Source organism: Thamnophis sirtalis, unplaced genomic scaffold (genome assembly GCF_051295495.1).
Source record: "Thamnophis sirtalis isolate CommonGarterSnake01/CBP01778 unplaced genomic scaffold, rThaSir2_p1.2 scaffold_3, whole genome shotgun sequence".
In the NCBI taxonomy this organism is placed as follows: domain Eukaryota; kingdom Metazoa; phylum Chordata; class Lepidosauria; order Squamata; family Natricidae; genus Thamnophis; species Thamnophis sirtalis.
In genome coordinates, this window is record NW_028261383.1 from 88,305,151 (window position 1) to 88,325,795 (window position 20,645).

Genomic DNA, 20,645 nt, shown 5'->3' on the forward strand with positions numbered 1-20,645 from the left:
CCCAAGACATTGTTGGGTTTTCTCCAGCGACGAAGAGCCAACCAGCAGCCGGTTTTCCTCCGTGTGGAGCCAGGACAACATGATTGTCTTCTGGCCGCCAACATTTTGGCCAGCCCCTTCCAGTGGCCATTTTGGGGCACCAAACTTTCCACCTTCTGCTCTGTTTACCGCGTTCTTCGGCAACTGGCGGGTTACCAGGTGAAAATTTCAGAGGTCTTTGGCTGCGGCCATCCTCTACGCATCGCCTTTCAATTCCTGATGGCATCTCTCATCATCTCTTTCCCCCGGCAGCGTTCTTTGTGTCCTTTCAGTGCACGCTTGCCCATCTATCAACAGACATGGCGGCAATCAATTCACCCCTCAGCCCGACAAGCACAACACCCGCATTACCCACCATGGCAGATGAAATCTCCTTGGATCTTCTTCCGGCAGGCCAGTCCTCTAATCAGATGGGGTCCTATCTCAAGAAGGCGGGCAGGGCTGCAAGGGACGCCATTGGGGGGGACCAGGGCCACTAATCCTGACTCCAGAAAACCTACGAAAGCACAGGAAAAATATGCTATCAGGCACCAGAAAGCCCTGGAGAAGGAATTTGCAAAGGCCCAATGGCAGGTTGTGGCACCAGCCAGATCAGCCAGGAAGCCCTATTGGTCAAGATCTAGTGGGGGCCCTTCCTCCTCCTTCTATATCAGGGAGTGAAATTTCCCCCCGGGATGTTTCCCTATTAGGGGGGTCCAGGTCTCCTTCCCCCTCCCTGGGGGTGTGTGCTGATTTATTTGAGTGTGAGTTGGTCTCTGAGAGGGAGGGCTCTCCCTCCCCTGTTCCTAGCCAGAGATCCCACAGTCAGACCCACTGTGACGAGGAGCCGCCCAGTGGAGGACCAGGGCCCAGGCCTATCAGCAGAAATGAGGGAAATCATCTCTGCAGCAATCAGCCAGGGAATAGCTGAGAGTCTCCAGAGGCATGAACTGCAACCACAAGTTCTCCAGCCTCCTTTACCTGTTCCACAGGCCCCTCCAGCCCCCCGGGCCCCTCCAGCCCGACAGGCCCTTCCAGCTCCGCAACCCTCTCAGGATTCCCGGGAGCGATCCCACAGGCCGCCCTCTCCATCTCCATCGGTGGCCAGTGCTGACTAGTGTGAGATGAGGCAGCTGTTGGGGGACATGAGTTATCAGATGATGAGAACATCATCCCAGATAAACCGGCCTTTACTGGCTTGTTCCAACTATCCTTGTTTAAGGCTATTCTATTTAAGAATAAAAGAGCCGAGTTGGCGCAGTGGTTAAATGCAGCACTGCAGGCTACTTCAGCTGACTGCAATGCTGCAGTTCGGCTGTTCAAATCTCACCGGCTCAGGGTTGACTCAGCCTTCCATCCTTCCGAGGTGAGTAAAATGAGGACCCGGATTGTTGGGGGCAATATGCTGACTCTGTAAACCGCTTAGAGAGGGCTGAAAGCCCTATGAAGCAGTATATAAGTCTAACTGCTATTGCTATTGCTATTAAGGCCAAGGTGTCCACCCACATGGAGGTGGAGGTTTCCCCGGACCAAGCCGCTGCGGATCCCACGGATCACAGTAAAGGCCTGTTTGATGAGAAGGCTCCCGCCCAGGAGATTGTTCCTTCTCCCAAACTCTTTAAAGACGTAGTCCAGTGCCAGTGGGTCCAGCCTGGGACTCTGGGACTCAAACACCTTTACTCAGTGGATCCCACCATGGAGGAGCTTCTTAAGCTTCCTTCTATTGATCTTCCAGTTCAAGCTCTCACTTCCTCTTCAGTGCTGCCACCTGACCTTCTAGAGGGCCTTAAGGCAGAGGACAAAAGAGCTGAACGGGCTTTCCACAAGACCCATCAGGCAGCACCTTGGGCCATTAAGGCAGCCACCTCCGCCTCATTCTTTAATAGGGGCACTATAGCCTAGCTTCGTCAGTTACTTACTAGACTCCCGACAGGGTACGCCAGACTGTGGCATGGCGTAAACAAAATTGTGGCCACAGTGGAATACTCTGCAGATGCCACCCTTAACGCTGCAAAGTTTGCCTCGCGGGCCATGGCCTCTAATGTCACCTCTCGTAGGCTCCTATGGCTCTGGCACTGGAACGCGAACATGCGTTCAAAATGGAAGCTTGCTTCTGCCCCCTTTGAAGGGGGCAAGTTATTTGGGGAGGCCCTTGACTCAGTTTTGATTGAGAACAAGGATAAACGGAAGGTGATGCCTTCCAGGAAACCAGACCTCAGGTCGTCCTCCTCCTCCCGCAGGCAGACTTCCTGCCCAGCTGATCCTCCAATCAACAATTCCTCCTTTCAGCGTTCCTACGCTCAGGGGACGGATTGCAACCAGGATAGGCAGCAATTTCGGGATAGGGCCCGTCAGCAGCCCTACTCCTGTCATCCCTTTCGGGGAGAGTCTGGAACCAAACCTTTCCATCGAAACAAGTGACCACCATCCCAATCGTCCCATTGGGGCACAGCTGCAACTCTTTGCCACCCGATTGGAGGAGATTACCTCAGATCCGTGGGTGCTCCAAACGATTCGGATAGGCCTCACTCTGGAATTTCTCCCCCCCCCCCGGTACCACTTCACTTGTTGCCCGACTCCCAGCTGTCCCACCAAGAGGGACCTCATGGATGCCGAGATCCATCACCTCAGGGAAATCAGGTCCATAGAAACAGTTCCCCTGGGACAAGAATGCAGGAGGTTCTATTCCATTCTATTTAGTGCTCAAAACTTGGGTGGGGTGGGGTGGGGGTGGACAGCGATACTAGATTTGAACAAGCTGAACCAATATGTGGCTTACAACAAGTTCAAAATGCAGTCCCTCCAATCCATCTTGGGCTGCATTTGACAGGGGGAACATCAATAGACTTGAAGGAGGTGTACCTTCATGTCCCCATCAGACCCAAGCACAAGCGCTACCTAAGATTCTTCTACTCCAGATCCCACTTTCAATATAGAGCTCTTCCATTCGGCCTATCGTCAACCGCACGGACGTTTACAAAGATCCTGTCTGCAGTCGCCACCCACTTAAGAATGCGACCAATCCGCCTACAGTGCTACCTATGACATATTGATTCATATGGGTGCTACTAGTCACCCATAAAGCCCTTCATGGTAGTGGATCTGCGTACTTGAGAGACCGCCTTCTGCCAATTACCTCCCTGCGACCAATTAGATCTCACAGATTGGGCCTCCTCCGAATTCCATCCGCCAGCCAGTGCCGGCTGGCAACTACAAGGAGGAGAGCCTTTTCAGTAGTAGCTCCGACCCTTTGGAACGAGCTCCCCGTGGAGATTCGTACTCTCACCACCGTCCAGGCCTTCCGCATAGCCCTTAAGACCTGGCTAGCCCGTCAGGCCTGGGGATGAAGATAACCGCCCCTCCCGAATGATGAATGAATGTTGCTCATTATTTTTACTCTATGTTTGTCTACGTCACTGTTTGTATTTCCCTCCCCTGATTTTATGTAAGCCGCCCTGAGTCCCCTCAGGGAAAAGGGCGGCCTATAAATGTTAATAAACCTTCAAACCTTCAAACCTTCATTCTTCATCGCTGGCGTAAGCAGCACAAGATCTACACATCATCATGCGGACATTACAGAACTACGGCTTTACCATCAACCTCGAAAATAACCACTTGGCTCCAGTCACCAGGATTCTGCACCTGGGGACCGTGATAGACACTTCATCTTGCCAAGTCTTCCTGACACCAGACCGCGTTGAATGTCTCCAAGAACTGGTCCAAAGAGTTTGCCTCTCCCCCAGCACTCGCATCGTCATCCTGCTGCAGTTGCTGGGGAAGATGATCTCATGTCTCTTGATCATTCCTTGGGCGAGACTCCACACGAGAGATCTGCAATGGTTTCTCCTGCCAATGCAGAGGGCGAAGACCAGCAATTCACCGGTCAAGGTACGTCTACCTACCAAAGTCCTTTGGTCTCTCCGGTGGTGGCTATCCCCAGTTTTCCTGAAAGGGACCTATTTCAAGGAGCCACCAGGCTGACCGTCACAACCAATGCCAGCCTCCTCGGCTGGGGAGCTCACTTGCACTCCCTAGTGGCTCAAGGACAGTGGTCAACTCATGACCTCTCGCACAACATCAATTGGTTGGAGCTGAGGGCGGTCAGACTAGTGCTTCGGAGGTTCCAGCACAGCATCCAACATCACCATGTCCTTGTCCTCACCAACAATGTGGCAACGAAGGCGCACATAAATTGCCAAGGGGGTACCAGGTCCTGGTCCCTCATGACAGAGGCAGAGGTGATTGGCCGGTGGGTGGAATATCATCTATCCATTCGGGCGGAGCACATCTCTGGGGTGAACAATGTCCAGGCGGACTGGCTGAGTTGCACCATAGTAGATAATTTGGAGTGGTACCTCCATCCGCGCCTCTTCCACAAATTATCTGAGGTTCAGTCATCCCCTGGTCAACCTGTTTGCCACTCCGGAGAATGCTCAGCTCCCCCGATTTTTCATCAGGTTCCAGTGTCCCTGGGCAGAAGGGGTCGATGGTCTCCAATGCTCCTGGCCCCCGGGAGTACTTTATGCCTTCCCTCCACTGGAGCTCATACCCAGACTGATCAGGAAAATTCTGGAGGAGCAGGCAGAGGTTCTTGTGGTGGCTCCATATTGGCCTTGGTGGACTTGGTTTGCCAATCTGACTTGCCTTTCCATTGCACAGTCCTGGAGGATTCCTCAGGAGTCGATCTCTCTTAGCCAGGGAGCGGTTACGCATCTGGAGCCACAGTGGCTCAAACTAACCGTATGGCACTTAAGAGGGACCTCCTGAGGAGAGCCAACTATTCTACCAAGGTCATCAACACCATCCAAGCCTCCAGAAGACCCTCCACCACACGGATCTATGACACCACCTGAGCCATCTTTGCTAGCTGATGCATGAAGCGTCATCTTCAACTAACTACCACTTCACTTCCTCAAACTCTAGAGTTTCTACAGGAGGGCCTTGATAGAGGGATAGCCGCTAACACCTTACGACGCCAAGTTGCAGCTTTTGTCCACCGTGCTCTCACATGGCAACAATCAACCGCTCAACAGGCACCCGGAAGTACGCAGTTTCCTGTCTGGAGCCTCCAACCTGAGTCCCCAGGTCGTCCATTGTTATCGTTCCTGGGATCTTGCCACTGTCCTCAGGGCTCTTGCTTGCCCTCTCTTTGAGCCACTACGTCATGCATCCTTCTGACACCTCACTCTTAAAAATGCCTTCCTTGTTGCCAGTACTTCAGCCCGCAGAGTATCAGAAATTGCGCCCCTATTGGTCTGAGATGATTTGTGTAGCATCCATTCAGACATGGTTGTTCTATGTCTCGATCCGTCATTTGTGCTGAAGGTTAATTAGTATTTTCACCGTGCCCAGGAAGTTGTCCTTACAGACTTTTGTCCACACCTGAATCACCCAAGGGATGTTGCTCGATGTTCGGAGGGTAGTTAAGAGGTACATCAAACGCACAGCCCCCCTTCACCAGTCGGAGGCCTTGTTCGGCACCTTTCAACCGACCTTGTTGGGTCGAAAGGTCACCTCATCTACCATTGGGAAAAGGGTCAAGGCTTGCATCTCCTTTGCCTACGAACAGCAGGGCAGACCCATTCCTTCTCGAGTTACTGCACACCACATGTAGTGCGGCCACAACAGCGGCCTGGGCCACTCAGGCGTCGGTGGAGGAGATCTGCAAAGCAGCGACTTGGGTGTCCCCATAATTATTTGTCAGACATTACAAATTGGACAAATTTGCATCTGCAGAAGCTGCCTTTGGCAGGAGAGTGTTGCATTCCATTATTTCTGAGACACATTAGGGTTGGGTTATTACTCCTTTTTTGTTCCTGCCCTTGGACATATTTTGCTTGGGTATGTCCCTTGCTTGGACTCTCTAAGCAGCACACAGGAAAATGACCATTGACTTATCTGAAGGGTCCTTTTCTGTCTGCTGCGGGAGAGTCCAATCCCACCCTGGGTGTTTTTTTTCTCACTTTCATCAGATTTGCTCTTCTTTTTTTGTCTGTGGACGTTGTTGGGAAGGATGGAGCATTGACTTTGACTTACCTTTTCGGGACCATGCCTTCATTGAAAAACTGAACATACCGGGAGACCAGGAGCAGGGGTGGGTTTCTCGCCCCGTTCCAACCGGTTCGGTTGGAACGAGGCCGGCGGCGTCCTCGCGCACGCACGCACGCGGCATCCTCGTGCACGCACGCGGCATCCTCGCGCACGCACGCGGCATCCTCGTGCATGCACGTGGCGTCCTCGCGCACGTATGCGTACTAGCATCCGCGCGATGCTCCAGCTGCTCCTGGAGGATCGCGCAGGCGCTGTATGCGTTCTGCGCATGCGTAGAAGCGCAGAATTCGTAAAAACCGGGTAAGGAGTGGGCGCGGGTGTGCGGGCGCGCGTGGGCGCGGGGGGGGGGCCTTCGCCGTTCCCGGAAGTTACTTACTTCCGGGTTCGGCGACCAACCGGATCGCAGGGACCGGTGCGAACCGGTCGAAACCCACCCCTGACCAGGAGGCATGGTCAGACATTTCAATCCAGTCCATTGGGCAGAAGGACAGAATTTAACCCTTGCTTGGACTCTCCCGCAGCGCACAGAAAAGGACCCTTCAGGTAAACCAATGGTCAATCCCAATAAATGCAATAAACACAAAAAGCAAATGTCTGGTGTCCCCATTCTTTCTCCTCCAATGCAGCCATCACTACCATCTTCAGGTTAGACCTCATAATGTGGGTGGGGAGAGCAACTTTTCCCCTGAAGTACTGGACAGGGTTAACAGAAGCTATGAGGGAGAGGTGGTTTGTTACCCATCTAGCATATAGAATGTTGTTGTAACCAGCATCATGAATTGCACTTGAGAACATCTTGGCACCCAATGCAGCAGTTGTATAACATAACAGTGCTGAGATTTCCTAGTAGGCACAATGGCTGCTATATTTGAGATCAGCTGAAGTTTTCGTGGGCATTCCTATGTAGAGCAAATTATAATAATCCCATTCTGGATAATTTAGAGCATCTGTGCTCAAATGTCAATAAGTGGCAGGTTGCTTTACTTTCATTGCTTTGAAACTTTAAAAGAAAAGTTATACGCTTAATCTTCAAAATCATGCACTTTCTCCTACTGCATTGCTGAAGCCACAAACTCTCTCTTCAGTTCTTAAGAAAAGGAAAGAAGCTGACATTGTCAAGGCAGGTTCTGCCTGTCTGAGATAGAAAGGAATAGATCACTTCAATTTGGCCTTTCAATTTTATCTGTTGTCATAAATGCAGTGCGTCCTGTTTCTTCATCAGCGTGGATTTTTTTTAAGTACACGAACGTCCACATTTACATACTAGATAAACATATATTTAAAAACAAAGTTAAGTGTGCATTTTCCTTAAAATATGCATGTCTATGAATGTACTGTGATGTATGCTCTGTATCATTCATTCTAATTATGTACTTCATTCTAATTCACACATTTAATTTGGAAAGTGAAAATTGGTCTGATAGATGAATTCTTCAAGTGTCCCTTATCCTATGCCGCTCTGCCCTGTTCTGAAGAGTTCTAGAATTGTACATAATTCACCTGAGTTTCGGCAATAAATCAAATTATTTATTTGATTGATTGATTGATATAGCTGTCCATTTTCCAATCAAACCTCTGGCCAGAGAATAAAGATAGAAAACCCAGTAGAATAAGTATAAATAATAACAGAATAAGCAATATAAACACAATAATAGCACAGTAACACTCAAAGACAATCAAACTCAAACCATATAAACTCAAGTCAGAAAAAACCCAGAATGACCATTTCGCCCAGCCTATGAGCCATAAGCTGGGGTTTATCCACATCTTCAAGGCTTTATAAAATGTCATCAGTGTTGGGGGTTAAATTAATTTGGAGTGGGAGCCCGATGGGAGAGAATATATCTATGGTTCTAAAATAGATCAGTAACAATTGAGACATCTTCTGTGCATTGACATTACCGATTGTAGTATGTGCTGTACCTGTGAATTCATTCTACAGTGCAATATTAATTTGTATGATGAAACACTGTGACCCAGTAGGTTAACCAGAATTTTGAGTGAACACACCTCATCTTCAAAGTGCACACCACCTTCTGCGCATGCGCAGTGCTCGTGCATTATGTCGGGGTGGGGGGGCGGAGCCTCCCACAGCCACCGCTACCGGTTTGCCTGAACAGATCTGCTTTGGCATTTGCCTTCTTTCTTTAGTCATTGCTATGGTCTTGTTTGATAGCCAGTGTGTTATTTGTTTTCTTCTGGCTTTTAATATTTATTTTTTAGCTTTCTCTTTTACAAACATTTTAACTAAATCCAACAAATCCTTGAGCTTTCTGTCAACTAGGTGCAGCCCTTTGATTCTCTTTCTCATCTCAATGTTGTATTCTTTTGCAATGGCTTTGTAGTATGTATCCCACTAAAACAATGTCTTCTCTAGTGTTTTTCAGACTGGTGTATTTCTATGACTAGTAGTAGATGATCTAATTCACAGTCGGCACCCAACATATTCTGCAATTCAGTATAGATATTTTCCATCTGTTGTTACATGATATATTATTTTGATTATAGTGTTACCCATTTGAAGATGTCCAGGTTAAAAGCTGTCTTTTGTTGTTGAAAAGTAATCTATTAAGGGGCATACATCCTATTTTCTGTAGGGAAGTCTATTAGTCATTATTCATTGCAGGTTCTGATTCTGAATCTTCCAACTGTATAGCATACGGTTCCTCTTCAACTTTTACATTAAAATTATAATTGACTCTGAGAACCATCAAAAATTCATTGCCTTGAAAAGTCATTTATAAAAGGAATTTATATTACACATTACAATAAGTCCAGACTAATTAATATTCAAAATGTGATTTCCCTCCCCCCCCACTTCTACAGCATTTTGTTTTTTTCCCACCCCATATATGAATATTTGTGTGTTTTTTTTAAATTTGGAAATTCTGAATGTCTATGGAGATTCTCAGTCATTCAGATCATAGTTGTCCCAAAGGTGCTTTTTCAAAAGGCAACTACACTTCATTTTTTTCTTGAAGAAGTTTCGCTTCTCATCCAAGAAGCTTCTTCAATTGTGATTGAATGGAGGAGGATGGAAAGATTTATATTCCTTGCAACCATCTGGTCATTAGTACTCATTCTGAGAGTTGTTGAGGCCACTTGGAGGTTCATTTGCGCCCTAAGGGTCACTTTAATAGTGTAAATGGGTGTGGAACCTTCTTGGAACTGCTGAAAGGGCTGTGTTGTAAACAGGAGATAAGTGGTGTCATATTCCTCCCCTCAGTTGAGAGAAGGCTGTTCAATTCGAATGTAGATGGCCTGTTTTGTATCTCTTTTGGAATTCTGAAACTTGGCAGAAAATTATACTACTGAGATATACTGGTTTATGTATATTTTTCTTTTGAGAATGGAACCTCTTTTGCTACATATTGGGCTTGAGTCACTGTGATTCCTGTAGAAACCATAACTAGGCCAACACCCCCCCCCCCCCAGGTTTATAAAGGTAGAGGTTTTCCCTGTCCAGATATTCTTGACACTAGGGGGTAGTGCTTATTTCTGTTTCTGAACCGAGGGAGCCAGCATTGTCTGTAGACATTTATGTGGTCCTGTGGTCAGCATGGCTATGTGCCGAGGCGCATGGAACACTGTTACCTTCCCTCTGAAATGGTACCTATTTATCTATTCGCATTTGCATGCTTTCACATTGCTAGTTAGGCAGAAGCTGGGGCAAGTAACAGAATAGCAGAGTTGGAAAGGACCTAGTCCAACCCTCTGCTCAAGCAGGAGACCCTATACCATTCCAGACAAGTGGATGTCCAGTCTCTTCTTACAAGCCTCCAGTGATGGAGCATCCACAACTTCTGAAGGCAAGCCTGATCAATCATTCTCATTGTTAGGACATTTCTCCTTAGTTCCAGGTTGCTTCTCTTCTTGATTAGTCAAGTAACGAGAGCTTGTCTTCTTGTATAGCACTCAGGTGTCAAACCTAGGCACGAACAGAGAAAAGTCAGCTGATGACAGCCTATTGCAGGAACAAACTTGAAAGCTGGAAGGAATAGAGTTCAGAATGGAGGTGAGAGCAGCCTTCTGAGTCTAAGAGGAACCTCCTGGGAGGTGACCGGAAGATTGGAACTAGAGGCTTAACAGAATATGAAGCCACTCTTTAACGTCATAAGGGGGAAAAAATTGAAGGAGGGACATCTGGCCAAAGGACATTTGTAGCAATATTTGAAATATTTGAAACCTTTATCCAAGGAGCTAGCAGTAGCAGGAGGAAGTGGAGCTAGTGGAAGATTGCTATACATACATTATCCTTAGTTGTGAGACGCTGACTAAAGGTTAGGAAAATCTCATCTGAGGAAACCCCAGTTGAAAGATCAAATGGTTGGGAAAGATTCCTTATGCATTAGGAAACATAACTAAATGTATGGATTGAAGTAATCTCTGGCTCCTGGAAGAAAATCAAATCCTTATGTAAGCCCTTATCCCATAATAAGTATCTTTCTTTTGTTCAATATGTAAACTGTTTGTATGGTGATGTCAGTACTATGTATGTGCAGAGATGGTATTCAGCCAGTTCGGACCAGTTCACCTGAACTGGTAGTGAAAATTGCAGGTGGGCCCGCCCCCGGCTCTATACCGTCCTATTTAGGCATATTTTCAAGCCGCGTGCATGCATGCAAGTGCACACGTAATCAAAGTGCATGCACGGAGGGCAGAGGGCATGCGTGGACTGGGTACATGCTCACTCACATTTGCGAACAAGTAGAGCAAGTAGAGTAAGTGAATACTTCCCCACATGTATGTGCCTTATATAGCATAAATATTACATAGGTGGTGGTTTTTTTTGCTTAGAGTAGTTAAACATTTTATGGTCGAGGGAGTGGTCCCTAATGGTGGGGTTGTTTTAACTTTGTTCAACATTGTATCAGAGAATGCTATAAATCCAAGCCTATATTTTCTTGAAAAAAACAAAATCAGTCAAGTGTCCACGTGGTTTAGTCATGGGATTAAAGGAAACATATTTTAAATGGTTTAATTGAACACTTTTAATAGTTGTTACAATTTTCTGCCAGGCATCAAAATAGCTGAAACCAGATCTCTAGAAAGACACATAGTGCAATAGAGATTTGCTTAAAGGCTAAAATGCATGACTAAAATGATAGATCCAAATGAAAAGGCTCGCAGGGAAGCCTCTGTTAATCTTTGAAAATGTAATAATTAGTGTACAATTTATTTCAATAGAATGTACATACTTGTATTTTAAGTTACTTTTAAAATATGTAAAAGGTTTTTTAACCACGATAATTATCTCCTTTTGAAAGGTAAATTTACAGCAAATGGAAAAGCTGAGGAATAATTTTGATCTTTCAATATTACAGTGTGTTAAGCTCAGGAGGAAAGGGGGGAAATTCCAGCTGACTTTGATCAAATGTCATTTATATACATTTGCATCACACACAAATGTTGCCCTAGAGATCAGCCACTTTCACCATATGGGAAGATAATTTGACATGTGGATTTTTGTTAGTCTTTGGGGCTTATTAGAACCTCTTAATAAGAAAAAGGTGAAGAGGACTTTAGACTTGTTGGCATATCTGATTGGGGTTTTCTTAAACAAGGAATTGCTAAAGTGCAAATAATGGTTGTGTTTGCTGTGAAACTTCAGAATTTATTTCCTGTAACTGCAGGCTATGGATTTGACATTCTGTCCAAATATCTATGTCTCCCCCCTCCCTTTCTTTTTCTTATCATTGTGCTTATTTCTGCTCACAGAATCAGGACTCCAAGGCTCACTAATTCACTCTTTTTATAGGTGAGATTCCAGAACTTTGCTCGTCCTCCGATATTCCAGTGGAGGGTGAGAAGACCCAAGAAAAAGCAGCACAAAAGCCATCTTCCAATGTAAGAAATCAGCCTTGAGTATTTTTATAGCTATAACCACAAATAAACAATTGAACCAAATGGTACATAGTAGTTGATGCCTCAGTTTATTTGGGGGATGACGTTTAGGAAGTGAATTGGTCTGCTAGAATACAATGAAGATATAGCAGTGGCGCAGTGGTTAAATGCAGCACTGCAGGCTACTGCTAGATCAGCAGGTCAGCGGTTCAAATCTCACCGGCTCAGGGTTGACTCAGCCTTCCATCCTTCCGAGGTGGGTAAAATGAGGACCCAGATTGTTGGGGGCAATATGCTGACTCTCTGTAAACCGCTTAGAGAGGCCTGAAAGGCCTATGAAGCGGTATATAAGTCTACTACTGCTATAATAGTAACTTCAGTGACCATAATGATTGGGGCAACTTATTTATTTCACTTGGAATTAGATGTCACATGACTTCTGTTATTCTGACTTGAAATGGACTCTTAAGTCGCCAGAACCGGGCTAAAGCACCTTTAGCATGAGGCTTACAGAAATATATAAAACCGTGACCCGACAAATGCGCAAATGACAAAAGTGCGCCGACAAAACCGCGGCGCTAAAACCGCGATGTCATCAATGCGCCGACAACAGCGCGCCGACAGAAGCGCGATTTAAGTTAAGGTAAGGTTTAGGGTTAGGTTTAGGGTTAGGTTTAGGGTTAGGTTTAGGGTTAGGGTTAGGGTTACAGTGTGCTTCTGACAGCGCGCTGTTGTCGGCGCGCTTCAGCGCTCATTTGTCAGCGCGCTTTAGAACTCGCGGTTTTGTCACGCACGCTTTTGTCGTTCGCACATTTGTGGGTGAACCATATAAAACTATGTAACTCTTCCCCAAAATCTACCCCAAAATCTCAGTCTTCAAAAGTTGTTGATTGTTAATTGAAAAAGCACAGGGTGGGGAGATTGGGTAGCTACTGTATTTTTCGAAGTATAAGATGCAACGGAGTTTAAGACGCACCAAGATTTTGAAGAGGCAAATTAAAAAAAAAAAGTTTTTGCACTCTGCAGACCTCTTCCCAAAAAAGGGCATGAATAGCCGTTTTTTGCTAAAACAGGCCCATTTTTTGTCAGAAAAAGGGCATGCATAGCCTTTAGGAGTGCTCCTGGGGGCTGCGGGGGGGACAAAACTGAGCAAATAACTGCCTATTTTTTGTTCATTTCTGCCCTCCCCAGCCCCCAGGAGCACTCTGGAAGCCTCCTAAAGGCAATGCATGGCCATTTTGGTGAAGAGGCAGGGTTTCGGGAGGCAAAAAAATGCTGTATTCAGTGTATAGACAAACCCAGATTTTCAGCCTCTTTTTTGAGGGAAAAAGGTATGTCTTAAAGTCCGAAAAATATGATAAGTCTTTCCTATATCGTAGTACAGTGTGTGACTACTTGGCTGCACTGCTTTAAGACAAAAACTCTTAACAGGTTAACAGATAAAACTATACTACAACATTTTATTGTAGGTTGCTGTTTTGTTATCTGTTCGGAGGCTATCTAACCATTGGTTTACATAATTTAAAGCAAAACATGTGCTTTCTTCCCCTGTCTCTTTCTTTTAAGGGATCCTCATCTGAATTTGAAATTGTTGGCAATGAAGATAAGAGGTCCTCTCAAGAGAGTAGTAGGAAATCTGTAAGTAATGAAACGTTTCTCAAAACTTCCTTGTGCAATTTTAGAAATGAAAATAGGAGCAGGTAGTTATGGAGCAATTAACAGAAAACAGGCTAACTTTGATATCTACCTGGATTTGACTGATAGATTACTTTTTTAAAAAAAATTAGAATGGAATACTTAAGTGTATTGCACCATGTAGCATCTTGTAGAAAAACTTTAAGCTCATTCTTAATGAGCTTAATAGTCTTAACATTTTAATTAACAGTGTCAGGCATCCTATCTAGAGACAATATGTGCAGAAGTGTATGTGTGTGAAAAAGAGAAAATTTTCCTCTGTAACCCATTGTTAAGATTCAAAATACTGCCCAAATGCTTTTTTGATCATTTGGGGAAAGGTACCTATGTTCCCATTCTTTTTTTTCTTCATGGCGGACAAAGGGTGAAGACAAGGGAGATTCTTCGGTTTAAGGGAGAAGGTGATCGATCCTACCAATTGTACAAGTGGGAGGTGTAGTGCGTTCATACATAATGTGCTTGGTTGCCCCACTCATTGCTGCTTTAGTTTCTGTGATTGCCCTGTATGCTCTGTTTCCAAGGAGCTGGCTTTTTCTGTCTAGAACCATCAGCTGCTCATAACTATTACTATTGATATTTTCTTGGACCCCCCCCAGAAGCACACAACTGTACAAATCATACATAAGGAACCTGGTGGCGCAGTGGTTGAAATGCAGTATTGCAGGCAAACTCTGTCCATAGCCTGGAGTTCAATCCTGAGCGGCTCAAGATTGACTCAGCCTTCCATCCTTCTGAGGTCAACGAAATGAGGAACCAGATTATTGGGGGCAATATGCTGGCTATGTAAACCACCCAGAGTGTGTTGTAAAGCATTATGAGTTGCTGCATAAGTCTAAGTGCTATTGCTATTGTTGTGTGCCAAAGGATTTCTTCACTTGGCCCTTTCCCAGAATGGGTTTACAAAAACTGTTAGAACATAGTGTAAGAAAATAATCTAAAGGTGATATTATCAAGAGGGTTTTTTCCCTCCTTTTTTAATTATATATGCAAAGCTTCTAGCAGATTAGCTATTTCCTTGTCTTTGGTAGCAATATACTGTACATTTACAAGCTTAGGTAATCACCCAGCAGAATGGCAGGTAAGATCACGGGCATAGATCTTAAAGCCTTTCTTGAGAAAGGTGGGGCAAGAACCAGTGTTGCTTGAGTAAGATTGTGTCAACAATTATCAGATCAAGCTCATTCCCCTTGCTGGAAAAACTGCCGAAAATTCATTGACTCGAAAAGGCAGGAAGACCAGACCGGCTTTATTTCTGGATTTTCCATAAGCCTCCACCATATCTATGATGCTTGTGTTGTAAACAAGTTCCTGACTGAGGAACCGAGTCTCTGGAGACTTGAGATTCTCTTGTCATATCTGGGGTGAAATCTGACAGCATGATGTGCCTCCTCCTCTTCCCAACGCTGCGGGAGGAAAGCTTTTGCTTCAACACTCGAGATTGAACAATGCCTGCAGATCCTGTTGTAACTCCATAAACACGAATCAGCTAACCATTTCCTTGCTCCGGTATCAGGACTCAAACTGCAGCCCAACTGACCAGTTAGCTTAGATGATGCATTAGAGTGTGGGACAGTTTCTGTATCAATTCCAGACCAATATCTGTTCACTGTTGTAGTTGCTACTTCTGCTGATATGGCAGAAATATCAACAACCACTTTCCCTGATTGTGAAAAATCCTGGCAGATTTGCTCTAGTTCATCCCTCTGCAGTCCGTAGAAGCCAGTTAATCCAGTCCTGAGAAGTGACTGCTCCAACTCTTCTTAAAAATCTCCAGAGATGAGAACCCACAACTTCCATATGTAGACTATTCCACTGTCATAAAAATCTTGTCTTTAAGAAGCCCCCCCCTCCCTCTATGTTAAAGTAAGAATTAGATACCTGCAACCTATACCCATTTTCTCCTCCTAATTTCTGTAACTATCTTCCCTATGTAAACCCCCCCCCTATTTTTAAGCACATGTCTATTCCTAAGAGTGGAGGATTTTCCTTTGGGCTGATTTCAAGTCAAATTTGCATTTGGTCTAATGATCTGTCTTACGCCTTACGCCGCTTTGCACTTATGGGAGGAAATGGCCTTTTGCAAGCCAAGCACTTAAGACCTGTAGAGCTGAGACTCTTGCCGGTTGACTCTTCTGACCAAGGCTCATCACAGAGTGCATTGAATCTCCCCTTCTCACCACAGCAAAGACTGCCACTTTATGTAGCATCCCCATTTCCTGTAATCTTGGGAAATTGGGCTGGCTTCAGAACCACAGTGCAGGACATCAGAACATTTGATTCCTCAGCATGCAAAACTCATAACTTGGGCCTCAAATCCTCACCACTCTGCATCAGAAACTTCTCCTCTCTCTCCTGCCAAAAACAGAGCATAGTCTCATGTTTTGAAAGGAAGAAGTACAGACTCTGCCTCCTTCTCCAATTTTGTGGCTACTGTCAATTGGTTTCCTAGAGCTCTGTTTCCTGAAAAACTTAATTACCCAGGTCAATGGACAAAATTAATTTGCCTGAAAGGGTTTATTGATGAGCACTCACAGGAAAGTTGTATCTTCCCCTCCATTTCCACCAGCGGTTTCTCTTTGTTGAGAAAAAGTCTGGGATTCCTGAATTCTGTAACCATTAGAGATTGCTGTCTACTTCTTCCTACTTTTACATTCTTTGGACCAGGGGTAGTCAACCTTTTTATACCTACCGCCCACTTTTGTATCTCTGTTAGTAGTTTTCTAACTGCCCACCGGTTCCATAGTAATGGTTATTTATAAAGTAGGGAAGTAACTTTACTTTATAAAATTTATAAAGCAGAGTTACAGCAAACCCCTACCACCCACCATGAAAGCTGGAACACCCACCAGTGGGCAGTAGGGACCAGGTTGACCACCCCTGCTTTGGACAATCCCAGAAAACATAGTTTTTATTATATCGGGTCTTGGGGAGTATATAACTGTATTTGTGTGAAAGGGTATAAATATTTTTTTGCTGCTTGTTGCAGGACGTAATATAAATTGAAATGTGGATTGTCACTGCATCTTTGGCATTTAGAAATTATATTTTTAATTATTTTTTTTAGAAATTCCATGTTTGAACTATTCATTTTTTTAAAGATCCTGCTTCCAACACTGGACACCTTTGCAATTTTAGCTTCTACACTAAGCTAGAGATCTGCATCTTTATCTCGTAAATATGAGTGCCTCTTTAATTCAATTAAGCATTTTTCCAGGAATTGCCCTGCTTTTTTTTGCAAGGCCAGGAAAACTTACAGCTTCTTGACAAAGGTCCTGAGTGGTACAGCATGCTAAATGAAACAAACAAAATGTTTAAAAGTTATGATATTTATGTAGTTACTTACCAAGCACATCTAAATTATATTACACTAACCAAAATATCTTCACAATCTCCAAGGCACGTCACAACTTTTGAGCACCTTTAATGTTTGGAAATTGAACGTAGAAAAAAATTAACACGCCCTAAATTCCTTACCCACACTAAGATCTTTTCAACTTGAGATCTGAAGCATGGCACCATCCATACCGCAGTGCCTTGATTTCTAAATGCTGTCCCATTGAATAGTAATTTGCTGAAATAGGATATGATAAAACTAGAGGACAAAAGCAGTGTGGTTATAGTGATTGTTGAGCATGAGTTGCAGTGAATGAAAGCCAGGGCCATCACTTTGGACAGCCAATATCTTTAGGCTGGGATGGAAAATTAGTGTCTTAAATAATAATTTGGAAATGTCCCACATGTTTCTTGTTCAACAACATATGATGGGTACCATGCTTATAATCCTCAGCATGATCATAGCCTCATCCTGTGCTTGGGAAGGCACAGGGTTCCTCTGGAACAATTGTGCTGTGGATTATTGGAGGAGAAATCCACCAAGCACAGCCCCCTGCTGGTTCTCAGTCCTGTACATAGACAGGGCAGCTTTTCTTCCTCCAAGGAGTATAATCAGGATACAGGCAAACACCCCACCCCACCCTCAAAATCCTAACAAACCTTCTGATGTTTACATTCTAAAGTAAATACATCTTGTTTAGGGGTTTAGTTTCCCTTTTATCTGCCATATTGCTCCAGTTTAAAACAAGGCCTTCCACGGTCTCTATTTCAGGAAGTATGGAAGGATTCCTTGGATATAATTTATCATAGCTCTTTCTTAACAGTTACTAGTTCTTTATCCTGCCAGAGGTCTCATGTTTGCTCTCAAAGGTGAGTCCCGTTTACTTGGTATTGCTTGTGTATTTTTCAGGGCTCTTAAGCAGAGGAAGGGGGAACTCCTAGCCGGGTTTTTTTTAAAGCTGAAACAGCGCGAGTCTCTTCATGCGTTGCTACCGGGCCAGCATGGGTGAGGCTAGTCAAGCAGAAGGTTTAAAGAAGCAACTATATTATTATAAAAATAAAACATACCCACTTTTTTGAAATCTGGACTGGTGTGGAACAGACAAGAAATCAACAGTGAAGTTACTAAATGGGGTAAAGAGCTATCATAGGCCTGTCAGGCGTAATCGGGAGGTTGCATTTCCAAACTTGCTGATGTTTTGTTTTTCTGTTGGCTGGGGTAGAAATGGACAAAGCAACTTTTCTCAGACACTTAGTTATGTTAAGCAAACTGGCCCTTAGCTGGACATTTGGTAATGACTGTGCAGCTCCTGATCCAGAGGTAAACACATAATAAATGCCAGGCAAACACATAGCTTTATTAATTATTACAAACAATTATAATTAATTATTGTAATAACAACCTTAATGGTGGTCCAGGAATGTCATGATCCACCTTCAGGTTTTATAATTCCATAAAGCAAGCAGAGATTGTTTATACATAGTTACATAGCGTAGCTACATAGTGTAGCTAAAACACAACATGTGTGTTTTAAATCACAGTTGAGTTCTCATGAGTAAATATTTCACCATTCTGACATTTTAAAAAAAGGAGCTCCCGGATTCTGGAACAGGAAGCAAGATTAGATACCAATGCGATTTTTAAAAACTGCATTAGATTTTTAATGATAATATGTTTGGAAATGTATGTGAATAGTTCATGTGGAAATACAGGAAGTATTTAGAAGAGATGATGAAATGATTATTTTAGATTCTTTCAAAAAATTTCATTTTTGTTGTTATTGCAGTAAGATTTTCTGGAGCATTGGCAAGTGCAAAGGATTCCCATATTAAGTGTTTAAAGGGGCAATACGTTGTCGAAGGGGTAGGTGGGTGGAGTTTTGTTTATTCATTAATGAATCAAATTCATATAACTGCTCATCTCACCAAAGGTGATTCACACAACAAACTTTGTTGAAATTAATTGTGAATACAACATTCTAGGAAATTCTCATCTGAATTTAACAGAATAATAGATGTGGACGGGATCTTGAAAATCTTCTAGTCCAATCCCCTGCTCAAGCAGGAACCCCCTATATTTTTCCAGACAAGTGGCTGTGCAATCTCTTCTTAAAAGCCTCCAGTGATGGAGCACCCACAACCTCTGAATGCAGGTTAATTGTTCTCACTGTTAGGAAATTTCTCCTTCATTCTAGGTTGCTTCTATCCTTGATTAGTTTCCATCCATTGCTTCTTGTTTTGTCTTCTGGTGCTTTGGAAAAATAGCCTGACCCCTTCTTCTTTGTGGCAGCCCCTCAAATAATGGAACACTACTATAATATCACCCCTAGTCCTTCTTTTCACTAGACTAGACGTACCCAATTCCCATATAACAATATATCAGTCTGAGACACCTAGACTGTGAGATCTTGCCTGACTTGAAAGTTCCCTGTTTTTAAATCCCCACAAATAATATTGGCATATATGTTGCTGATTTGCACCTCCCTTCTCTAGCCACTCCTTTCAATGTTACTAGAAGACAAAAGTTGATAGGTTGATAGTTGATAAATTCCTCCTGAGGTATAAAATGGAAGAGGAAATTGTGAAAGAACAAATGATAAAATGGGCACAGAACTTTGGCTATAATATTGAATTAGACAAATGGGAAAAATTTTGGGGAATAAATTTGAAAATGACACTATCAGTTGCATACAAGGAAAACCAGTACAAAATGTTTTACAGACAGCACCTGGCACCAACAAGGTTAGCTAAAATCTTAACAAATACCTCCCCAAAATGCTGGAAATGCGAATCAATACACGGAACATATTACCATTTATGGTGGACCTGTGAGGAGACTAAAATTTTTTGGAAAAGGATCAAAAATTGACTGGAGACAATAACGGGGGTTAAAATAGAATGGAAACCGGAAGTTTTTTTTAAATTAGGAATTATGTCTGAAATACAAAAAAGAAATCCAGTATTTAATACTACATATAATTACGGTGGCAAGGATTGCCTTTGCCCAGAAATGGAAAAACAAATTAATACCAAGCGAAGATGAAATAATAAGAAAGGTTATGGACTATGTGCCGAAATGGATAAACTAACTAAAGAAATCCAGGGAAAAGAAAAATCAGAATTCTACCAGATATGGGATAAATGGTATAGGTGGATGGAGGAAAGAAACAAAAATCAATGAAGGAATATAATAAAACTCAAAAAACAATAGTTGTGAGTAAAATAAGAGGGTTAAGAATGGTGAAATCCAAATGAAATACAATAGAAGCGGAAATAATATAAGGTGAGCGGCATTGATTGATGATTGCTATTATAAAGAACAGGAAGTTCCTGTTCGTACTGTATTGTGCAAATGTGTGTGTGTGTATTTTACATGTTTGTTAATAAAAATCTTTTTTAAAAAAGTTGATAGGTTTTATGTGTAGCTTGAGCAATGTTTTATGTGTAGCTTGAGCATTGGCAATGTTGGAATAATGGGGGAAATATTACTTTAACACCAGTAGAGCTAAAAAGGATTTGAGCTTCTTTCACATGTACTGGGGATGAGCTGAAGACCCCAAAGGCCTGGGGTCTCCATAGAAAAAGAAATTGCTAGAGCATGTTTGTTTCCATAATTAAAGGTAAAGTGGAGAAAGGCCTTGGATTTTAGCTTGGCATTTCTGGAATCTCACAGACTAAAACCATAAAAAGCACCGGTAATAAGA

General features: G+C 43.6%; 1 protein-coding gene across 5 annotated transcripts in view; it reads left to right on the plus strand.

Annotated features, from left to right (window-relative positions):
* TNIP1 (TNFAIP3 interacting protein 1) overlaps window positions 1–20,645 on the plus strand; it is a 69,669-nt gene that overhangs the window by 25,293 nt on the left and 23,731 nt on the right. For all 5 annotated transcript variants that reach the window (XM_087709433.1, XM_087709436.1, XM_087709434.1 and 2 more), the window contains exons 4-5: window positions 11,828–11,916; window positions 13,480–13,551. In XM_087709433.1, coding sequence (XP_087565559.1) covers window positions 11,828–11,916; window positions 13,480–13,551 — 161 coding nt within the window. The remainder of the gene's footprint in view (window positions 1–11,827; window positions 11,917–13,479; window positions 13,552–20,645) is intronic.